General features: G+C 37.8%; 1 protein-coding gene across 4 annotated transcripts; it reads right to left on the bottom strand.

The window, feature by feature from the left end:
- GUF1 (GTP binding elongation factor GUF1) lies at positions 1-18,896 on the bottom strand. 4 transcript variants are annotated; one of them, XM_059471129.1, is made up of 17 exons: positions 18,678-18,896; positions 17,434-17,545; positions 16,362-16,510; positions 16,076-16,156; positions 15,664-15,741; positions 14,752-14,850; positions 14,257-14,321; positions 12,244-12,447; positions 10,598-10,737; positions 9,340-9,463; positions 8,852-8,984; positions 7,412-7,555; positions 6,351-6,484; positions 4,393-4,494; positions 2,295-2,414; positions 1,366-1,402; positions 1-347 (listed from the first exon to the last, which is right to left on the bottom strand). In XM_059471129.1, the coding sequence occupies exons 1-17, from the start codon at positions 18,807-18,809 to the stop codon at positions 210-212; spliced, it is 1,992 nt and encodes a 663-aa protein (XP_059327112.1). In that variant the 5' UTR covers positions 18,810-18,896; the 3' UTR covers positions 1-209. The 4 variants fall into 4 exon arrangements, with proteins under 4 accessions (XP_059327112.1, XP_059327113.1, XP_059327115.1 ...); XM_059471130.1 differs by having other exon boundaries at positions 14,752-14,835; XM_059471132.1 differs by lacking the exon at positions 18,678-18,896 and adding an exon at positions 18,500-18,555.
- Positions 18,897-20,155: the final 1,259 nt, after the last annotated feature.

Here is a 20,155-nt window from a genome sequence, read left to right as displayed (position 1 = left end):
TTTTAGATGCAGTCAAGTAAATTTAATTTCATAATAATCTACAAATATATGTACATTTTTTAAGTCAATTCATCTTCCCACACATACCAAATTCATAGCATTTAAAGTCAAATATGTTCCATCTCACAGTGATAAATCCTGTATTACCTCACTTTGTTACTGTCTGCAAAAAAGCTGACATGATCTGGAAGATCAGATTTCACTGATCTCTATTTGTCAGTTTCTCTCTTTAGAACACGTATAAAGGCATCTCTTGGAACCTCAACATTGCCAATTTTTCTCATCAACCTCTTGCCTTCTGCTTGCCTCCTTAAAAGCTTCATTCTTCTTGTAATGTCACCACCGTACTGTGAAAAAAAAATAAAATTTACTCAGCCTAAACTACAACTGCAGCTACAGTACATTCCAGCCACACAAAACTAAAGGGTTTAAAAATAGTCAGAAAGGCTGGTTATATTTTTACAAAAAGATTACTTTATACTCCAAATAGTTTGGCCTAAATGCCACTAATTAAAAAGAACAAGGATGAAAATAAGCACATTAATTTGCACAACTGAGTGTTGAACTCTGTCACCTAAATATATACATTCCTGTAAGCCTGGCTGACACTAGACAGCACATCAGATCCAAATCCCCTTGGATAGCAGCAGCTCAGATATACTGTGGCATCTTGACTAGCATTAGGTGCTTGCATCTAGAAAAGTGACCTAAACCCTTGTACAGTATTGAACAGTCACCATCCCACAGCTGGGCTTAGTAGAATTCTATTGCAGTTGTGAGAAAGGGACACTTGTTTAATATTTTCCAATATCTTCACTTCAGAGAGCTAAATCCAAGCTAAGTAAGAGGCCTCACAGTTTTCCAACAGCTTTGTTGAATCTTGTCCATAATCAACTAGTGCACATTTAAAGCTTTATTACAATGTATTACTGCAAATCTAAGTAGAAGTTTAATCACAATCAAGTCTCAAAAGAAGCACATTTATATTTCCTTCTATCACCTGAGAACAAATTTAGGAAACATGAAGTTACCTATATGCTTGTGTACACAAACACACACACATTTACTGTGTGCCTGAACTATTAGAAAATGATGAGGAGATGAATCAGACACAGGCAAAGTGTGTGATTGAAAATGCCATTACTTTATCTGATCCACTCCTCAAGCTGCAGCAAGGGGTTACAAGAGTTGGATTTTAAAATAAAAGCTTAAAAATATCTGTTAGAATTCCAGACACTTAGGGGCACAAGCAGAAGAAGAATATGTCTTTGCTGGGTTTCTAGGAAGAGATGAGCATATAACCTTAGCAGGGGTCTAAGGTTTACAAATGTCAGAAACTGAAGAAAAGAGAAAAAAAATACCTACACATTTTGCCACAACATTTTTTCTGTAAGGTTTCAGCCTGCAAAATAAAATAACACATATACCTTAACATATTAGAACATCTGCATGTGAAGCTAAGTACTTGAGTTGTTAAAATGTTACTTGTTTTTCTCCTGGTTTTGTAAGATGCTTTGGAATCATAACATTTTCAGGTTTTGTATGCAAAATATGAAGCTTTAAACAGAAGATAAAATTCACAGTTTTCAATTCTAGAAACATGACTTAGGGCATATAATAAGTACATAAAGAAATCACAGTCTTGGCTTTTTATCTGGAATTTCTGCTATGACTCACAGGAAGCATTACATCCCTGTGTATATACACGTATCAACAAATTCTTACTGCACCTCTGCCTGAATTCTGACCTTTAATTATTTTACCACCATTTAAGTCCTATTTAAACAGCAACAGAAAAATGTGATGAGAAACACAACATAAGGAAATGGTTTGCTTTAAAGAAGCGTGTGCTAGGAAAATGTTTTTGTGTTCAGCTGCAACATATTTCCTTTAGAACAGCACAAACCAGCTCTTTTTTTTGCTGACTTTCACAGCAAAGTATTCCACAACTGGCTAATTTTTTTCAGTAGTAAGAAACTTTTTCTACTGCCAAAGAGGAAGCGGACGCGTGTTGGAAGTTACACTTTATCCACTAAGTGCAATTCTGACCCCAAGCAATCTAAAATAGAAATACAATTTCTTTGTATAAATTTAATTCAAAATGTTTAGTCAATAGTCACTGCTCAAATGTGGGTTTTTTTCTTCAAGTAGCATATATCAAGAAAAATACAACTTTATAGTGAAATCAAAGTCCTGTAATGTATAAAACTAGGTAAGACTTCACAAGTCTGTATTTCACATATCTTAAAATATGGACAGAAATAAAAGAAGGGGAACAGAAAGGCTTCACTTACGTTTCTCTTGCAATGATTTTCTTGCCAATGGCAGCCTGGATGGCTATTTCAAACAACTGTCTAGGAATAGTCTCTTTTAAACGTTCACATAGGAGTTTACCAGCAGCATAGGCTTTATCTCTGAAAAAAAAGGTCAGCAACACTAAAAATATACCCATAAATCAAACTGTTTGATTTAAGGATTTTAGTAGAGGTTTTCCTCTTCTTAACTCAGAAGATAAGGTGATCAGATCAAATTTTACATCTAATAAGTGGTCTCTGTATGTCACCTGTTTCATACTAACAGGTGATAAGACTGTATTACCTTCAGTATATAACATCATATAAAGCTTTTATAAAAAACACCCTGATTATCCATCATAAATTAAGATATTTTGAACACTGCCATAGCTTCAAGTGAAATTTTAAACTAGGTCAACGAGAATTTTCATTGATCATAGGTCCAATTGGTCAAAATATAGATATTACAGAATGCTTTCAAAGTCTGGTTTTATATCACAAGAAAAAAAAAATTAACATACTCTTGTCATCTGCTAATAAAAATTATCTAAATATATTCAGCATCTGCATATGCTTCAGGTTTTGGAAAGAGAAAACAACAAAAGGTCTAAAGAATCTACTAACAGATACTTTCATAAGCTGTTAGAAAGAAATGGATCTATCTGTAAAAAAAAATCCATATTTAGCAGACATTTTGTACCAACATACATGTTTTCAGGTAGTGGCAATGTGACTCTTGCTACCTGTATAGAGCAAACATTTAAACATGAAGTACTTGAGTCATGTTCATTGAGCGTTACAGTTTTCAGAGGTACATATATTTACTTCTACAGTAAGAACAACTGATGACTATCTTAATACCAAGCTTGCAGTAATCTCTGTAATGCTTTCTCTATACATGTTATTCAGCATAATTCTTACAGATGCAGTTTTTACAGTGGGAAGACTGAGAATACCTGCAGCAAGAGCAAAATGACTGCAACTATGAGTTTAAAAAAACAAACAACTGAAATCTAAAGCCAAAAGAAAGTAAAGTGAGTAAAACAGTTTTAGTGAATAAAACCAGTTAGTTTTAGTGAGTAAAACCGTTCAGGGTACGGGCTAAATTGATCAAAAATACATGTTAAAGCAATAACTAACTTTTGCAAGGTGGCCCACTCCATTTTGCATCTTTTCAGGTAGATTGCTAAACACTGCATGCTTATGAGAAATGCATTATTTCATAACTGGCAACTGAATGCAAGACAGTTACTCCCCTTCAACCCCATGATGCTGAACAAGGCAAGGGGTTTATTTTCCTATGTCAGCTTTCTGGAGTTACAGAATTTTAAGGATTTCAAGATTGCAGTTATGTAAAAAAATATGAAAATATACAAATATTTAGCGACTACAAGTATTTTAAGAAGGAAAACTAAACAACCCACAAAAGTAGGCATTATTGGAAAGGGATGCTGAAGTTACAGAAGGGAGCCTTGTAAAAATTTTGTGAGAAGCTAGGGGACAGGCTGGAAGAGCATTATTCTCACCTCTAATACTGCAATGCCCATAGAAATAGAATCATTTTAGCAAAAAAATTCTGAGGTAACTGCATCCAGTAAATATTTACATTCTCCTGGTACTCTGTCTGGAAACAAGGTAACAATAAACTTCTATGGAACAGGAATTAGTGGGAGAGCAAAATAATTTTTTGTCAGTACTAAGCATCATAAATTATTCATCTGCCATCTCCTAGATTGGTCTGCACTTTTTTCTAGCCCTTCAGAAGATTGGCATTTTGCATTTCTTTCTCTCTGCACTACATTTTCCACAAAAATATGATATCCAGTACTTAAGCTGAGAAAGAGAAGTAAAAAAATTGCTATTATTATTTTCTAATTTTCAGACTACAAAATGCTTCTCTTTTTCAGTGGTAATGAAGGTGATCATATGGAAAAATCTTCAATGCAAATCTTCAAACACATTTTTCATATTAAGAGTAACATATATACCTAGAGTCATTTAGAATCATGTCATCATTTTGGTCAGAAAAGACGTTAAGATCATCCAGTTTAATGTTTTCATTGTTATTCCTTTTGAATAAGTAATCCAGTAAACCTACTTGTGTATGATAGTTGCCAGTTCTTCAACTGGATTTCCATTTAGAAGAATGTCCATTTTGATTAGGTCTGCTGATTGGTAACCTGCATCTTCATAATCAAAACTAAAAAAAATAAAAGCAGTTCAAAAATTAGTCATGATATTGTATAAATTATATTTTGCATTCTTTGTTCTATAGATTTTATAGACATATTTCTTAATAAAACACTTGAACTTTTTAATATAATGGGAGTAGAGTTTTTCGTAATCTCTCAGTACATGTTCACACTAGAAATGCACCACAGATAATGTCCCCTCCAATGCAGAAAGTTGTCATCTTGACTTCAAGGATGTCTTTCCAATCTAATCAGCAATTAGGAATCTACATGCTTCATGCAGTCTCACGCTATTGAACACTCTATGTCCTGAATGTCACAGGAATCAAACACCAATCCAAGACTGTCTTCTTTTCATCCTCTCATTTGACAAACTTTTTATGTGACCCTTTATTATCACCATCTCTGACAATTAAGTTTTCCATTTAGTTTCCAAATCAGATTTCTTCTTTGGTAGGTGTGGGCCTTGCTGTCTGTGTGGTAGTTAGCAAAAATTCTTAAAATGGAAGAGATTTAGAGGTGGGGTATGCAATAGACAGACAGATAGATAGACAGACAGACGGATCTTGTGTGTAAGTATAATTGTGGAGGATCATCAATATCGATGTAATGTGGTCAAATCTGAAATACAAGAAAAGGGGGGGGAAATCCTTTTTAAAGGATTTAGATTATTTCAAAGTACTTCCATCTCAGTTGGCTGAATAACCACAGAAGTGTGAATGGATCCATATAACAGAAATATGATTACTGAGAGCACTACATACACAAGCTGTATTAAGGAGTCAATTAGGAAATAAATACTAATAAATAAATAACGCAACATCATTGGCAATCATCCCCAAATCAAAGGAAACCCAACATAATTCTGCTAATGAGATAGGTTCTTGATAAACAGGTTAGCTTTTATGTAGTGGGGGAGCTAGATCCAGAGAGGAAATTCAAAATTTCATCCCTCTCTTTCTTCTATCTTGCCTCTCCACTTTTGTTTATGCTTTTGCTGCATATATATGTAAACCTGGGCAGAACATGTTTTACTTACATTTTTAAGACATAATTAAACATAAACTCAAAGCAAATTCAGCCCTTCAATAAAATTAATTTTTATGTTTGTAAAATAAATAATGTAATTAGGCATACCAGTTCCTATTGTGTCATTAACATCCCACTAATGACATCTCAACATACCAGGTTTGTGAGAGCCATTGAGCCTCCTGGGGCACAAGCTCATCACCATGCAGCACTTTCACTTTCATTAAACTCACAAAGGCTCTTCACAAACATTCTGAGCACTCTACTAGACTCTGAATTCATAGCAGCCACCCACAACAGAAAATTTTTTCTCAAAATACACATTATTTCCTTTTTTCACAAAATAAAGCATGTATATAAAGCAAGTACTGTTTGTTTTAAATACCACATTGTTTTTACTAGCTTTAAATAATCAGTGTGGTTAGTTTCCTTTTTCCACCGAGAGACAGTTCATACAGTAAGCAGTACAGTTTCAGTGATTCCATTGAAAAAAATTGTACAGTGTCACTTCAGACAAGGACAGACCATTTAGGTCTTACTCATATAGATGAACCAGTGCCACACCTGGGGGTGCCCTTGAAAAATATACTCATTGCCAAAAACAATGATTATTAGGTAGTGACACACTTTTCATGTTTTTCAGACTTATTTCCATCCATTTTCACAGTGAATCTAATCCATTCAAGGTGAAGTGATACTAGATTTGCAGCACCATAAAGGAATATTCTTTACTTCTGCCCTTCCACAGCTGTTCCTCAGGCCTTTTTTTTACCATACCACCCCCCTTCAGGGTCCAGGGTGGGAGGAAGAAAAGGGGAACAGGAGAGGTAGTTACCTTGCATAGCCAGAAGACAGAGACTTAAGAGCATCATAAAAATCCACCACAATTTCATTCAGTGGAAAGAGGTATTTTAGCATAACCCTGTTTTCATCAATGTACAACAGATCTTTCTGGACTGCCCTACGATCCTAGACAAATAAAAATTGTTTCAGTTTCCCTTGAAATTTTCTACAAAAAATACAAAACAAATTAAAATGAACAGCAATCAAGCTACACAAGAGAATTCCTGTAGTAAGCCCCAAAGTAACTTTCTCATTGGTAGTTTGCTGAAGTCACAGGACAAACTGCAGCACTGTAACAAATGAAGTGGTTATAACTTAACTAGAAATTCAATTCAAGCCTTTCCTCTCTAAATGCTGAATTTCTGAAATCCTTAACAGCTTCTGCTTATTGCTGCCACTGTAGCACTTGAAGGCTCATCTGCCTTCCTCACAGAAATGTGTTCTTAAAGTTAATTTAGAAATTCTTTTCAATAGATTTTATTCTTCACTGTACTGCTTTGTATTATGCATTTTGGAATGTTAGAAGCTAAGAAAAATATTGTGAAGAAATAATATAAACACAGTATGCATGGCAGTTAAAACATTTTGAATTAGAAGTATTCCAAATACAGTTAGGCAAGTTTGGCCATCGCTATCCTAAATTTACTTTCAGTGAAGTACTGAGAAAAGTACATGGACACATAGTCAGAAGTGTTGGCAGAAGTTGTATTTCCATGCATATACTTCTAAAAAAACCAATACATCTTATTTCCCTGCTGCAGATTCCATTGTTTCAGGAGAACAGAACTAGCTATGAATTAGTCCAGTACAGACCAAGCACTTTGTTGTCACCGAATTTCATCATTAACTTTTCAGTTCTGTAGTTTGATGGATTCTGTAGTTCAGAATTTTACAAATAAAATGTTTAAAATTATTTTATCTTTCAAAAGTATTCAATAATTACTTCAAAGATACTATTTAAGTAGCAATATCTATTATCATACTATCTTGTGTCTTCACTTTGAGGTGAAGAGCTTAAAAATGCAAAAGATAAAATTAAAATTATACACCAACCTGACACAAGGTAATTATTTTCCCAATATATTCATGAGGTGTTACAATAGTACCAAGAACAGTTGGCTCCAAATATTCTGATACTGAAAGTTTATCAGGAAACTGAGCAGGGTTGATAATAGTAATCTGGTCTTTTCCATACTCCTGAAAACAAATAAACCAGATATTGTAATTTATTAGTAAGTAAAATGAACAGCAAAGGAGACAAATATAGCATTGAAAAAATGCTAAAATATGTTTCAATTGTCTGAAAACATTGGTGCATTATGCAACCCAAGTTTAAACCAAGGATGATTTTAGAAGAGATTTTTATAAAACATATAGAAGTCTGTTATCAGCACATCCTTAAATATCATTATGCAGAAATTAGCTTTTGACTTGATAGATATGATAGAAATACAAAAAACTTTTCTATCCATCTTTCTCTCCACTGTAAATTGAGGATCTTCTTTCTTACTTCATCCTGATCCTCTAAGTTACTATTACACAGCTTCAACAGAAGACCTGCTCTAAATATTTTAGAGTTCAGTGGTGGAAACTTTCTTCCCTAAATAAAACTTTGGGTTCAGGCTCCCTCACATGCTGAAGTGGATTTAAAAAATGAAGTTTTCAATTCCTGTGTGAGTGCTTTCATTACCTACTTCTTCCAGTCCAACATCCCAGTAAGGGCTGGAGTTACCCTTCCAAGGTAAAAGGAAAGTTATGCTGCTTATTGTGAAAATGCAACTTCCCTCTCCTCCCTGTCCACTGACAGGGACCCAACTTGCAGCATTGTTTGAAAAGAATCTCACATCAGCAGTCCAGAATCACACACTAAAGGTATCAACTACTTCATTCCTAGCTGCTATACTGCCTAAGAAACCAAAACAACCAGAGAGATAAAAGGTTTATGCCTCACAGGTTGTAAGTACAGAAACCTTTCTTATACAAGTTTTTAGTAATTTGCAGGACAATCAGCCAGTCAATTTGCAGCCTCCTCTCTCAGCAGGGGCTCTAAGTCTACCTCTTTCTCTCTCCAGAACTCAAACACAGTAATTCTATTTGCACTCAGTTTAATGAAGTTAGCACAGGCCCATTTAATTGTGATCAAAAAATCTCACTTTCTTTCACCAGCCCCTGCCAATCTACAGGATCATCACAAGCTATTCCTAGAAACGTTCATGTTTTCTGATGGATAAAGCCTGGAAGATTATTTCATCTGCTTTTAATGCAGTCCAGTCAGTAAGCGCTTAAAAGAATACAGCAAGGCATGTGTCCTGTACTCCCATTTTCAAGAAAAAGTGTAAGACATAAGAAGAGAGTGCTTGAAATAAAAGGGGAAAGAGCAGTTAGCATCCTTAAAAAATTAAAAACTATTTAAGTTTACAGTACTAGCCTACATTTAAGAAGAGACTCTAGATGTTTATTAAGTTTACGTAATTTTTAATGAATTTAACATACCTTTATCAACTTTGCTGAGGAAAGAACAGCTTTATAGGGAACTGTAGGTGCAGTCAAAATAACAGACATGTTATACTCTTGCTCCAAACGCTGATTAAAGACTTCCATATGTAGAAGACCAAGGAAACCCAACCTGGAAAATAAATACCCTGTTGGTAAAAGTATTTGTGTATCCTCTGGAATTTCACAGTGGTCTTTTTCATCCTCCAGCATGTTTACAGTGCTAGTATGGCAGTATCAGGCAGAGCAAACAACCTTCAAGGGACCAAATAATTGTACAGTTGAAAAATCTTGGAGAACAAAAACAATCACAGTAATTTTCATTCTCTGTGCAGAGAATGTAAGAAAATCAAATGAAATTAATGATCTTTATCATTTATTTGAATTACAGCTTCTAATTTTGAATTAAGTTTAATTCTACCTTCAGTTGACTTAAACATGTGTTCTTATGAACAGTTTAAAAAATGAAAGCAGCAGAAAAACCTCACCTCCATCCAGCTCCTAAGGCAAGGCTGCTGTCACGATGAACAGTTACACTGGAGTCATTCAATGTCAGCCTTTCCAAAGCACTTTTGAGATTATTATATTCTGTTTGGTCTATTGGATACATTCCTGTCAAAATATATTAAATAGAAGTGATGTGACAGAGAGCTTTAGCTACTGTGTACCTGGCTTTCAAATATGCCACTTACAGTTAACAGTAATAAAATCAAGAATAGTTACTTCCTGCTCTATCAGTTTTTAAATGTGAAAAACAACAAAAGGATTCTTTATTCCTCGAAAAAAAATTAGTCAAAACATAAAAATGTTTTAGATTACCTCTGAATTAACATCTAAACCATAATGGTAGGATCACTGTATTCATCTAATCCTTCACATTTATGGAAGATTCATAGTTGAGTATAACCACTGTTATGCAGTATAAGTGTATAGACTTCACTGAGATGTTCCCTCAAAGCTAAAAGTGAGTGAAAAATAAAAAGCATCATTTCAAAGCTGCAAATATTTCTCTCTTCTTTTGAAATTAATAAAAACAGCTGTTTGTACAACTACTGTCTGAAATAGATTCTACTGTATCACTTTTCACATCCTTGTATGCTCAGAAAATGTCATCTACATGAAGATGCAACACACATGCGCACAAAAACATCATCTAAATGCCTAGTCTCCATGAGACAGTTCAAGTGAGTTCTACACACTGCTTCACAACAGGTCTAGAAAATTATTTACAGAATGTTTTCTAAAGTCACCTTCTCTAGCATTTGTAGTAGTTACTGAAGCTAGTGGCAACAGCTCAACAGAATTATTCAAGCTCAAAAAGTCAAATATTTTACAAGATCATTCTGCATAGTAGCTCTGGCAGTTTACCATGTTTAACAAAAATGAAAAAGTTGCTAAATTTTAAAAGAAAAACCAACAGAATAATTACAGAAATCTGATTATCAAGATGAATAATTCTCTCTTCTTTTTTTTAATTTCAATCCTTCTTTTCCAGCTATTAAGAGTTTACTGCCATTAGAAACAATAATCATATTTGTGATGTATTCATGGAAAACCAGTCAGCATTTATTGCTAATCCTGCTAAGACACATGGAAAACATACAAATCTACGTAAGTGACGCATCTCAGCTAAAAATTCTAATCCTCCCAACTCTTAATATACATGTCTTCTTTTAAAAGCTCTAACAGCTCTTGCTCTTGTCAATGGAAAAAAGTAACTCCACTTTACATTGATTTACTCCTCACCTGCAAAAACCATTGGCTTCGCTGACTTAAAGCCAGGCAAAGGCTCCACTGGCTGTTTATACAAAAACAGCGTGTCTCCTATTTGGGCTTCCGTTACTTCTTTCATTCCAGCAATCAGGTACCCCACCTGTCCTGCATAGCTAAATAAAATTGTTATTATATGGACATGATTGTTGGCATTAGCAGTATTTCTACTATTTTCCTACTTAATTTAGCCCAGCCAGAAATTCAAATAAATCACCCCATTAAAAGCCCATATCCGAAGTCCAGAAGTGAGATTTAAGTTGTTTCACCTCTGAGATGTGAACAGTCTCAACTAGCTCTTTTTCTGTTACAGCTGAACAGTACATTTATGATGCTGGTTTTGAATACTGTGTTGCTCTCAGTTTAAAACCTGGAGCTAGACCCTTGAGAGGCTCCTAAGACAAAGAAACCAGAACAGTTCCCAACTGCCAGCACTGCAAGTTTCATATATCACTAGGATGAAACTAGACAAACACTTTCCATCAGCACATTATGCTAACAGGAGGGGAATACATGGTAAATATTGAGCAAAACACAGTGTTACTGGTTTTGGCTGGGATAGAGTAACTTTCGTCAAAGCAGCCTAGTATGGAGCTGTGTTTTGGATTGTGACTGAAACAAGTGTTGATAACATACCAATGTAGGTATTGCTGAGCAAGCCCTCTGGGTTTCTCGCTGTGCCCCTGCAAGCAAACAGGCTGAGGGTGTGCAAGGGACTGGGAGGTGACACAGCCAGGACAACAGACCCAAACTGGCCAAAAGGGCATTTCATACCACAGAACATCAAGCTTAGCAATACAAAAGAAGTGTAGTCTTTCCAAGGCTTTTACTTGTAGACTAGCAGGACATCAGTCTGCTTGTGGGAGGTGGCGAATAATGGACTGTCTTTGCATAATTTGCTTTTATTTCTTTTTTTTTTCCTCCTTTATTTATTAAACTGTCTTTATCTCAATCCACAGGTACTTCCTCAGTTCTCACCCTGCTAGAGTTGGGGAGTGAGCAGGGGGCTGTCTGGGTTGCTGGCTGGGTTCAACCCACTAGACACAGTAATGTAACCTGAAAATGACCCCAGTAAAGTAATTTATGTATATTTGGATGCACACTGGTAAAACTTCTCCACTGATTCTAAGTACCTGATTTTCTTCCCACTGCTGCCATTGAGAAGCCAGTTTCTGGAAGCTGTTGCATTCATGGATTTTAAGTTTTCCACCCTCAAAATATGCTGCAGCAATAACTAAGATGAAGCCCCATTCCCTTCCACTCTCAAACAGGGCAGTTCCTAGAAATAAATTGGACAGCTGAATAAGAATATCGAACACTAGCCTTTAAACACCTAGCTGTCCAGATGTTCCATGTACTACAGAAGGTAATGGATTCCTCCCACAGTAATGCCCCAAAAGCACTCCGTAAAACCTTCTGCTTCAGCATGCCCAAAATAAAAAATGACACATAGCATTAAATTGCAAATAGTGATTAGTAAAAAAAACTACCACCAAAGAACAAGAACAAAAACCTAGACATCTCCCAGTTTTTATCTCTCAAAGCAGAAATCAAACAGAAATGCAGGACATTGTAGTTTAGCCCAATATATTATTTTTCCACTGTAAGAAGTTTTTACTTACAGCTTATGTGTTGGCTGTTCATTTGGAGTCAGAATTCCAACTTCATTTACTTCATATCTTTTCTTAGTGTGTGCAGACACAATTTTGTGTCCCTTTGCAATCTCCCCACCAAAGAGCGCAATGTTAGCTACAACACCTCGGTAGTGGTCAAAGGTAGAGTCAAATACTAAGGCTTTCAATGGATCAGCAGTATTACATTGGGGTCTGTCACCAAAAAAAATTAGAACAATATATTATGCAGAGTGTTTTTATTCAATATTGAATAAGCAAGCATGCCCACCCCAAACACTTTCAAAGAATCACACTAGGAAAGGGATTTCCAGTATCACCTGATCCAACTTTTCTTGGCAAAAACACAGGCTTACACAGGATGGCCTAGCACCCTGCCCAAATAAACCATAGAGTGTCCAATGCTGTGGAATCCACCACTTTCCTGGAGAGATTATTCCAATCACTCTTTGTAGCTACTGTTTAAATACCAGAATACAGCAAAAGGTCTCCCTTAAGCCTTCTTTTTTCAAGGCTGAACAAGTCCATTTTTCTCACCCTTTCCTCAAAGGGCAGACTGCCCAGTCTTTCAATCATCTCTGTGGCCCCTCTTCAGCTGGTCCACATTTTCTACACAGAAGGGGCCAAAACTGAACACAGTATTCCAGGTGTGGACCGAACACCACTGAGCAGAGTGGGATAATGACTTCTTCATCTCTGCTATTGATGTCCCTGTCCTTGATTTCCCAAGGCAACCCAGCATGCTGTTGTGTTTCTTTGCTGCAGCAGCACATTGTTCACTCACATTGACTTTATTGTCCCCAAAGACCTCCAGGTCCATTTCCACAGAGCTGCTCTCCAGCTAGGTAAGATTCCAGCCTGTGCTATGCTCCTGAATTATTTATTCCCAGGTGCAAGACCTTTGCCTCTGTTGAATTTCATAGGGTTCTTTTTAGCCCACTCTTCCAGCCTATCTAGGTCTTCCTGCAAAGTTGTTTGTCCTTTCTGAAGTGTCTACTTCCCCCTCTCAGTTTGGTATCACTGGCAAACTTCACCAGGGTACACATCCCAACTTCCAGATCACTTATGATGATAAGAAACAGCATTGAACCCAATGAGGAACCCTGGCAGACCCTACTTGTGGCCAGTCTGAAAAGGAGCTATTTACCACCACCCTCTGGGTGCAGCCTGTCAGATAGCTCCCATGACACAGACCACTCCAGACTGTAACACAGTGGTTTCTCCAGGAGTCTGTGAGAAACCTTATCCAAAACCTTCAAAATCCAGGTAGAGAGAAATCCAGGTAGCCACTGTCCACTGCTCACACTACACAGCAGGTTACCCTGCTGCAGAAGGTGATCAGGTTTGTCAAGCCCAATACACCCTTGGTGAACCCCTCCTCGCTTTTCCCAGTCACTTCATCTGACTTGTCACAGCCCCCAGGAGGATTTGTTCCATACCATTTCCAGGCACTGCAGTAAGACTGATGGGCCTACAAATTCCTGGATCCCCTTTAAGTTCTTCTAGTAAATTCGACATTAGCATTCTTCCAGTCTTCTGGGATGTCCCCTGATCTCCAGGACTTCTCAAAGATTACAAAGAGCAGCTTTGCACAGACACAGCCAGCTCTCCTACAACCCTCATGTGGATACTATCAGGGCCAATGGATGCACAGGGGTCAGGCTCCTGTAACAGTTCACATACCAGCTCCTTCTTTGCTGACAGTGCATCTGTGCATTAATCTGCATTTCTGCTCCCCAGCCCTAAAGCCCAACAGTGCTGGTAAAGACAGAGGTGAAAAAAATGTCCCTCTGCTCTTCAGCCTTGCTGGTGACTAATTCATCTCTCCTGTTTAAGAACAAGTCACTATTTTCCTTCCGTTTCTCCTACATCTATCTATAAAATATTTTATTTAATTAGATGCATATTAAGTGTAAAACTACTGCCGATACCATATAAATGCAACTCATGATTTTCTAATTACTTTTAAAGGTTAATTAGACACATAATTAAATACAGACTTACGGTGGGATCTTCTCAATGACCTTTTGAAGAACTTTTTCAACATTTGTTCCTTGTTTAGCAGAAATCTAAAACAAATCCAACAACAACTTTATAAGACACATCTTACATTTATTAATAAATAGTGTCATGTGAACTTAGGCAGTTTGGGCGGCATCCATAAAAGTACTCAAAAGGACACTCTAGAATGCTATTACTAAGAAATACTGTCTTTTGTCTTTTGTGAATGGCAATTATTTTTATGATAGAAATGAAAATCATTTATGGATTGACAGCGAGAAATAATTTAAAATCCCGGATTCTAATCCTGAAAAAATACTAGAATTTTTAGCTGAGAGTTATTTTCTCCACTCTTACAGGAGACAAAATTTAAAGAAATTCTTATGTCAGACAAGAACAGGCAGACAGATAGCAGTCTCCTAATTTATAACATACACATGTCACATGTTAGTTACAAAGTTATATTATCAGGCATGTCATAAAACTCAGAGATCTTACCCTTATGCATTCATCTGTAGGGATATCAAACAGCTTCTCAATTTGTTTTTCAACTCTTTCAGGGTCTGCATTTTTCAAGTCAATCTGTAAAACAACAAACTGCAAAATATACAAGAAACCAGATCTCCCACATCATCCAGTACTGTACAAAAAGTACAGTAGAAAGTACAAAAAGAACAGCAAAGTACAGCAAAGAACCTTTATGTATTTATGAGTAAACAGTGTCCATCTTTAGGAAAATATCAATATTCATTTTATAAAGTCTTCCTTCCTTGATTTTGGGAAGGATCCTGTCCATAACCAGTCTCCTTTTGGCTTGTTTCATTAGGGAAAACACCTTTGCCCAAGAGTTGGTAAAAATCTTTAGTTTACAAAGTAATTTGAAATCATTAAGAGCTACCTACATTGTTTATAGGATCACATATTAAGTACAAAATAAACCTACAAAAAGCAATTAACATAAGCTGAGCAGTAATTAATCTTGTGATTCCAATAGCACAGCTCTCAAAATTGTATAGAAAGTAACACTTGGAATTTCTTTAAAAATTAAGACTTAACTTTTTAAATACTGAGCTCCTAGTCATGTCATTTCCTCAATATTAATGAACTTTTAACATCACCAACTCCAACCATAACCCCAGCACTGCAAAGTCCGCTACTAATCATGTCCTTAAGTGCTACATTTTTAAATACCTAAATGTATTTCATGAAATTAAAAATTTCACAGCAGTTAAATTGTAAAATTTACACAGAGAGCAAATACAGAAAATTCCTATCAATGTTAAATCTAAATCCTATAAATATTATAATGAATAACTTTCTTTACTTCTCTTTGAGGTTACATTTCTGATCAGCACTATACACATTTAAACAACCCAAGTATTTAATAGAAAATGCTAATAACTTTATTACCTTATTTATGACAGGAATGATTGAAAGCTGTGCTTCAAAGGCGAGATAGAAGTTTGCCACTGTTTGAGCCTGAATACCCTAGAAAATAACATTGTAAAGTTCAACACAGAAATCACCTCAGTTTTGGTGTGGTTTTGGGGAGTATTTTTAGGCATACTATACAATTTAAGATTACTTTGCTATTCTATCAACTCTTTCATTTAGGAGATGGATAAATAAAAGGTGATTGATTATATGCAACTGCTTTAAAATCCCACTACTATTTTTCTGCAATGTAATACTTTCATGGAGATAGCCCAGGGGCAGAAACACTGTCTGAAAAACAAAACAAAAAAAAATCCCACAACTAGTTTCCCTCTAGCTAAAGGAAATCCTGAAATACTAAATAAAAAACAAGAATTAGGTACTACACCTCATTTGCATCCACTACAAGTATGACACCTTGACAGGCAGATAGTGACCGTGATACTTCATAGCTGAAATCTACGTGGCCCTGAGGAGAAAACAAATGTTTACAATTTCAGGCATTTTTGCAAAGATTTCTGTACTACATTGTTTTCATTTGTATATTTGTATAATGAAGTTCACATTCTTATAAAAGAGGAATTGAATAAACACAGGAAGCCAGAAAGCTCCTACTTTTAACTATAAGGACATTTAGATTTGTGTGATTTCAACACTGTTTATATTTAACTTACTGGTGTGTCAATAAGATTTAAGAGGTAGTTTATTCCTTCATGACTGTAAAAGAGAGATGCAGATTGAGCTTTAACTGTAATTCCTCTTTCACGTTCCACTTGAAGTTTATCCAGCACTTGTTTATTACGGTCAGTTTTAGAAATTGTTCCTAAAAATAAGGAAAAAAAAAAGCTTTATTACCTAATTTACGACATCAATCTTGAAAATGCCATTAACCAAAAGTTAACCAAGAGCAAATGAAGCTTTCCCATATAATTAAGCTAAACAAACATTTTCAATCAAAAACAAAACAGGGCTTCAACTCTCTATATTTGTCAAATAAAGTTTACACAATAAAGTTACATAAAATACTGACCTGAATAAGCAGGACAAAAAACATCATCTAAGAGATTAAGAAGCAGGACAAATTCCCTTGAATTGTAAATAATTTTGATACTTAAGGAAACTTCCCCTCCTACCACTGAGCAAGAGTGGCCCACAGCTCTAAAATCAATCTCAAGTGCCAGACGAGCATTAGCACAGAGTGACAGACCTGAATTCAAAATCCCATTCTATCACAGGCACCAGGCAAAAATGCTCATGGTGATGACACATGGGAGGTAATCATAAAAAATAACTTTGATCAGAAGTTTCTCTCCCTGGTTTTGTTTCATTCACCCTTAAATGAGAGTCCAGAACTCCCAGGTCATGACAGTCCCACCCCTTCTGTCCACGTCAACCACAGGCAAAAAACATCATAAACTTAACATGTACTGTTCTAATGGATGACTGGTTAGAGTGACAGGAGTGACACATTGAACAAGGAAGATGTTGAAACAAGGAACACCTTCAAACTCCTTTTCAGTCTCTTTCCAAAATATATACTTCTTTAAATGAATTACACACATCATGCCTACATGTAGGCATATCTCAAGTCCATATATCTGTAATGCTACACAATTAAGAGTTTAAAAGCCCAAGCAACACTAGGAGAGCAAAAATATTAGAAATTTTAGTAATAATCAACGGTACAGAAACTTAAGATGCCACCTTCCATGTCAAGAAAAGGTAGCATAAAATGAGAATGCTTACCTGTAATTTCCAGCAATCTGTCTGCTAGTGTACTTTTGCCATGATCTACATGAGCTATAATACTGAAGTTTCTAATGCTTTCAACAGGATACGTTGACATATCTATTTCTTCCTGAAAAACAGGAATTTCTTTTCATAAATCAAGGTTACAGTCTCTATATAGCATATGACCTGGCCTTTAAAAAAGCAAATTAATTATTTTAGTATTTTTTCTCTAGAAGTAGTACAGGTTGAACAGAGATACAAAAGCTTGAATTGTCACCATTGTTTAAAATGTCAGCATTTCACTTTAGTCATACAGACCCATGTATTCTTTTATCACTAAACAATTATGAACTATGCTGGAAAGTATGTAAAAGGTACATAGTATGTACATAGGGAGCTGGAAATTTTTGTTTTACATTTTCACATTGGTGAAACTACTAAACTTAAGGATTAAGAAAACTGGATTCAGGGGGCCATTAAGGACATCATTCTTCACAAGCATGATAGGAATACAGAGCCATTACCTAGAGACTCAGCGAGTAGTAACCTTATCACAAGGAGCAAGCAGACAGTGAAAATGGATGCTACCGTGTGGAAGAAGCCAACCCACACACAAAAGTCAACGTATTTTATTTATTTACAGTGCAGAAAGGGGCACTTGGTGGAAAATCCACAAAGCCAGCAAACAACTATCAAAACTTCATACTATTTATACATTTTTGCAAAGGCATTATTATTGACTGCCTAAAAGTTACATAGTTCTTTTAATTCGTATTCTATTGGTTAAATGATTCCCTCACTTATGCTAGTTAGCCAGCATGGTGTGTTTCTCTTGAGTCGGTAGGTTTCTCGGGTCTAGGGTCGTGATCTTTCCCTGCCACAAGCACCTTTTTACCCAGCCAGAGCCGATTTCAGCGCACTGGCTGAGTTGACTTTGTTAGTTCTTTCCTTATCCTGGGAGCTCTGTCCTTCTGGCCCGTGAATTCTGCCTTCTTTGTGCTCACTACTAACAGTACATCGTTCTCCCCAAGCTGTTAACCCGTCCCTAGAACCGAGATCACTGAAACATGTCAAACCCTACACATTAAAAAGGCAGTTCTACCAAGCAGTAACGCATCCGTCTCACTCCTGGACGCCAGCGTGGGCCGCCTGGCAATGCGGCGAGCCCAGGGGTCCGGCAGCAGCCGGCCTGGGGCAGGAGCCCGGGCTGCCGCGGACTCCCCTTGCCGCGGGAGCTGTAGGGCCGCCCGCGGACTCACCTTGCCGCGGGAGCTGTAGGAACGCCCGCACGCCACGGGCAGCCAGGCCGGAAGGCAGAGCGGGGCGGCGGCGGGGCCGGGGCTCGGCAGCCGTGCCCCCCAGCGCAGCGCTGCCCTGCCGGCGAGGGCCATGGCGCTGGCAGCAGCTCAATTCTGCCCAGCCAAGCTCAGCCCGGCCGAGCTCAGCCCAGCTCACCGCAGCCCGCCATGGCCCGGTACCGTCAGGCCGCGCCGCGCAGGGCGGGCGCAGCGGCCCGGAAGGGACGGGGCGGGGCGGGAGGCGGCGGCCGCGCTGTGAGGCGGCGGCCGCGCTGTGAGGCGGCGGCCGCGCTGTGAGGCGGCGGCCGCGCTGTGAGGCGGCGGCCGCGCTGTGAGGCGGCGGCCGCGCTGTGAGGCGGCGGCCGCGCTGTGAGGCGGCGGCCGCGCTGTGAGGCGGCGGCCGCGCTGTGAGGCGGCGGCCGCGCTGTGAGGCGGCGGCCGCGCTGTGAGGCGGCGGCCGCGCTGCCGGGGCAGTCCGTGGTACCGGGGCAGTCCGTGGTACCGGGGCAGTCCGTGGTACCGGGGGATGCTGCTGCAGCGAAGTGCTGCTCTGCTGGCATACAGATGGGTTTATTGCGTGCCATGCCGGCTGCTCTGCTGACATATGGCTGTTGTGGCCGTCAAAGCTACGCTTTGTTAAATTCTGGAAGCAGAAGAGCGTTGTATTCTCAGACGCGTTTTGCGTGTGTTACTCTTCATCACAGTCTTTGCGAGTCTTCCAGATATTTTTCTACGTTGTAGCTTTCCTAGTTTGGCGTTTATTAGTGACCACGTGTCCCGCTGTTTTTTCTTGAAATTTTTGCATTAAGGTTTCACAGACCTGGGAAAACGTGCAGGCAAGGGTCGCTGTTCTGTTTACGTATATTGGCTCCTCCTTTCTCTATTGCTCAGTCTAATTAACATTTCAGCTGTAGCTATGTAAAATATTTCAGATTTTTTTTTTCAAAATATTTTTTCAATGCCAGCAGATTGCTTAGCTAAGAAAGCTTCAAATATTTAATCAGTTTCACATTCTAGGCACGTGCTAAATAAAACGAGACTGTAAATTTTGAGGGCAAAATCATTTAAAGGAGGTTTGATTTCAGGATATGAGTATAAATTTTTACTCCTTTTTAACTTAGAAGGATTTGGTCTGAAAAGGCTGCATAAAAGGGAGAGGTAGTGCAGACAGCAGGAGTTTCATGTAAAATGACTTAGGGTTGTGCAGTAATGAATTTGTTAATGTAGTTCACTGCTGTAGGTCCCATGGAATTTGGGTAGTAATGGACAAAGAGAGTCCTTTGGCAAATTCATGAAAATGTATAGAGAAGGAGAAGTATGTCCTTGCATGGTGAATGGATGCAACAGGAACCAAGAATCCAAAGCCATGATCCAGGGAAGGCATATGAGCATAGGAACTGTATTTGGAGGAAAACATTCTCCCTGCTACACGCAGATTA

Source organism: Ammospiza nelsoni, chromosome 4 (assembly GCF_027579445.1).
Source record: "Ammospiza nelsoni isolate bAmmNel1 chromosome 4, bAmmNel1.pri, whole genome shotgun sequence".
NCBI classification, from domain to species: domain Eukaryota; kingdom Metazoa; phylum Chordata; class Aves; order Passeriformes; family Passerellidae; genus Ammospiza; species Ammospiza nelsoni.
The sequence above is the reverse complement of the archived record's forward strand: the minus strand, read 5'-3'. Positions and strand labels throughout refer to the sequence as shown.

Coding starts and splice junctions, on each gene's coding strand:
- GUF1 (XM_059471129.1), bottom strand. CDS start 18,809: ATGGCCCTCGCCGGCAGGGCAGCGCTGCGCTGGGGGGCACGGCTGCCG. Junction 4,495..6,350: donor CTGTCTTCTGGCTATGCAAG/GTAACTACCTCT, acceptor TATTTTTTTTAG/TTTTGATTATGAAGATGCAG. Junction 348..1,365: donor AAAATGTTGTGGCAAAATGT/GTAGGTATTTTT, acceptor TTTTTTTCACAG/TACGGTGGTGACATTACAAG.